This window comes from Cyprinodon variegatus, unplaced genomic scaffold (genome assembly GCF_000732505.1).
Source record: "Cyprinodon variegatus isolate N-32 unplaced genomic scaffold, C_variegatus-1.0 Scaffold1271, whole genome shotgun sequence".
In the NCBI taxonomy this organism is placed as follows: Eukaryota; Metazoa; Chordata; class Actinopteri; order Cyprinodontiformes; family Cyprinodontidae; genus Cyprinodon; species Cyprinodon variegatus.
In genome coordinates this window covers 124087-127536 of record NW_015151724.1, presented here as the reverse complement: position 1 = coordinate 127536, position 3450 = coordinate 124087, and the positions used below count along the sequence as shown (strand labels likewise).

Sequence of the window (3450 nt, the reverse complement as noted above, 5' to 3'; positions counted from 1 at the left end):
ATTTTTTTTAAACAAAGCGGCATGTGTATGACGTCATCCGCGCCCGCCGGCTACCGTTCGTTCATCCTGTCTGCTGAACTGCTGCTAGTTTTACTCACATGCCTGGAAGATGTGTAGTGCTACTACCACAGATGATCTCGCTCTCGAAATGGAATTGAACGATTCAGATTAGCTCGCCGAATGAATGGAAGGGGTGGAGCAGAGCTGCCTGTTGCCCGGGCTGCCTGTTAGGACTCCAGTCCGGCGCGCTGATGACGTCATACACACTCCGCTTTGTTTTTAAAAGATATAAATATTAAAAAAATATAACCGCAGATGTCTGGAGGACAGTGATTCGCCTACATGTTATGAATGCTGGCGTACCATAACGAATAAATTATGAACAGTTTAAGTTGTGCCTTCAACTTGTTTGCCCATAGAAAGACGTTACTTGGATATAAATTAATGGAATATCTTCAGAACAGCTCCAAATGACACAAAACTAATATGGGTGAATAGAACATGATGTAATAACGTAAAATCAAGGGCCCAATTTATTTTAAAAAAACGGTGTAACCCTTTAAACGCACATGGCATTAAACTAACTGACAGTATTCATACCCCAACAGATGGAAGATTTCAACATCATGGTGAGCAGTTTAAGCAAGACACCAATAGCAAAACAGACAGTGCTACTTTTATTTCCTATGTTAATAACTGTGTATATTTCATTATACGGTTGGTAAAAAAGAAAACACTCATATAATATGTTTCAAACCGCAATAGAGATCCTAAAAGAACGATATATTTGAGTATTTGGAATTCTGTTGTTGAGTGTACTTCATATGGGGCCCACCCAGATAATGTTGCTCACGGGCCTATTGTTGTGTTTTTACGCCATTGAATTGAATCATCAACAGACAAAAAAAGAGCAATAAACATAATATCAACCATAAAATCTGGCATTAGCTATGAAGTAAAGCCTAAACTCGTACTGTCTTCCCTACAGGTGAACACACCTTGTGGTGGAAACTTTTAGACATGTCGTTTCGTGCTGCTTTACCAACTAACTACAGAATAAGCAAATAAACTGATATGTTTGTAAATAACTAAGTCGTTTGTCGAGTCTGGTTACATTCATTAAACAAAACAAAAAAAAGAAAGAAAAAACACGACACAGACGTGGTGGAAAGCAGAGAATTCACACTTATTTAATAATCAAAAATTAATTTCAATGTTTTGTTGTTGTTTTTTTTCAGATTAATTACAAGTTATAAAAGTATTTTTTTTCCTCATTATTAAAAAATAGTTGTCAAACCTTCAGTATCTCCTCTAAGGTTTCCTTTGTGACCCGGTTAGTCCTCAGCAGGTTTTCCTTCTGCTGGATAAATCTGTCTCTGGCCGCTTCCCAGTTTGGCTCTTCGAGGATCTGAAAGATCGCGGCTCCGATCGAGAGGTAGAAAATGATGCACGAAGTTAAAAAAGGACCTTTGTCTGCCATATTAAAGCCATAACTTTCTCCTTGGCGAACAGCGGCGCATTCCTGCAGGGAGCAGCAGTTGATCTGCCCTCCTTTCTTCCTGGTTTTTCCATCAGGGCTTGGCAGAGCCAGTCCTCTAACACTTTAATTTAAAAAAAGAGTCACATCACAGCTGGTTACCTGTGAAAAATACTACTATATTAAATGTTTCTCTTTTATAAAATTTTATCAGACAGAGTTAACATGATCCCTAAATACAAAATGAGGTTTAATGATTTTATTAATAGGGAAGCAACAATTTAAAAGTGAAACATATTCAAAACAGTAACACTTCCCTAAACATAACAGGTGACATAAAGTATATTATTTCAAATTACTGTAAAGCGTGTTGTAAAGAGTTTGGTCACACTGCTGGATTTGGAGCATGAACATGTTCAAAGAATTACTTGAAACAGTTAGATCAAATTTGTGACTTTTTCTAAGTCAGTACTGTTTTTTTGTTAGGTTTTTTTTTTTTCAATGTCATTACAAAGGATCCAGCTAATGACAGATCATTTAAATCAATCTACACTCACATTACTGTAAACTGTGCACAGTATTGTTAAAACACTTTACAGTACAGTACAGTATTTGTTTTTGTTTTTTTTACTCTTCACTATTATGTTATTCTTGGAAAACTTTTTTATTTTCCTAAAACACTTCTTATACCCTTCCACACTTGTGTGACCATTTTTTTCTATAATCTTTTTGCTGCTGTAAACACCCACATTTCCCCATTGAGGGACAATAAAGGGATTTTCTATTCTATTCTATACTTAGGACCTTTTTAAGTATATTTACCAACTTTCTGCGGACCATAAGGCATTGTGGAATTTAGTGGTATGATGTGAATATACTTACAGTTAAGATTAGGAATATATTGGTAATGTTTAGGGTTAGGGGGAAATCAATAACTAAAATGAATGTAAAATTGAAATACCAACTTGTTTTTTTTTTCAATTTTCATACATGAAAATGTGAAAACTGCAGTTTGTAATTGCTCTATTTATCAGTTTATTTGATAAAATCTTGTCTGATGATATGAAACTAAGAAGTGTCATTCTAATTAACTCCTTTTTGAACATGGATGATAAAAATTATGTATGTATGAAGTAACAATATTGGTTCAGGAGTCTAACTAAAGAAAATGTCTAACTTCTAAATGTAAGTTCTTCAACAGAATATGTTCATAAATGAATACAAATTTACTTTTGATTATATTGTTTTAAGTAAATAAAAAGTAATGCCATTGATTAAAACTGTGGGTCATGTTAAATTTAAAAAAGAAGCGTTTCCTGCAAAGACCCTGGGTGGTAAAAGAGAAACCTGTTTAAATGCTTTTAAAATAAAAATTGAAGGGGGGTTTGTAATATGTTCTTAAACAACTAACCGGCCATTAAGGCTGACCTGCCGGACCAGTCTGGACTGGTTTGAGCTTCCACCGCATGATGAATTTAGCATCTACTGAAGGAGTGAATAGAAGCTACTGACAGGGAGGCAGAAAAGGGTTAAATGCTGCAAAGCTGGAAAGGTTTTTATGTGGAAACAAAAACAAGGGTGGAGCTTCACTTCAGCTTTATTTACACAACACTTTTAAAACACAAAGTACTGCACAAAGCAGCTAAAACAAGGTAGAACATAACTATAAATATCGCATTAGTGTTCAGCGTAAACTGATGTGAAAAAGAAAGGTTTGGAGTTCTGTTTTAAAATAAGAGAGGGTGCTGATGGGTGTTGACATGCTGTGCCCAGATGGTAGAAGAAAAAAGCCACGTCTTGAAAATTCTGTGAAACAGCAGATCTTGATTCTGAGAATGAAGGAAGCCGGAGAGCAACAAAGAGACAGGATGTGGTTTGCCCATTATTAACTTACAGTGGGGTAAAACATTTGGACCACTGGTGCATTTTTACATTTGCTCACCTACAAAAACAAAGACTTGTAATTATTCCTT

At 35.5% G+C, this 3450-nt stretch overlaps 1 protein-coding gene across 1 annotated transcript in view; it reads right to left on the bottom strand.

Annotated features, from left to right (window-relative positions):
- Nucleotides 1-1557, bottom strand: part of LOC107102543 (potassium channel subfamily K member 5-like) — a 6437-nt gene extending 4880 nt beyond the window's left edge. The window contains exon 1 of the mRNA XM_015401906.1: nucleotides 1298-1557. Coding sequence (XP_015257392.1) covers nucleotides 1298-1480 — 183 coding nt within the window. The 5' untranslated portion in view covers nucleotides 1481-1557. The remainder of the gene's footprint in view (nucleotides 1-1297) is intronic.
- Nucleotides 1558-3450: the final 1893 nt, after the last annotated feature.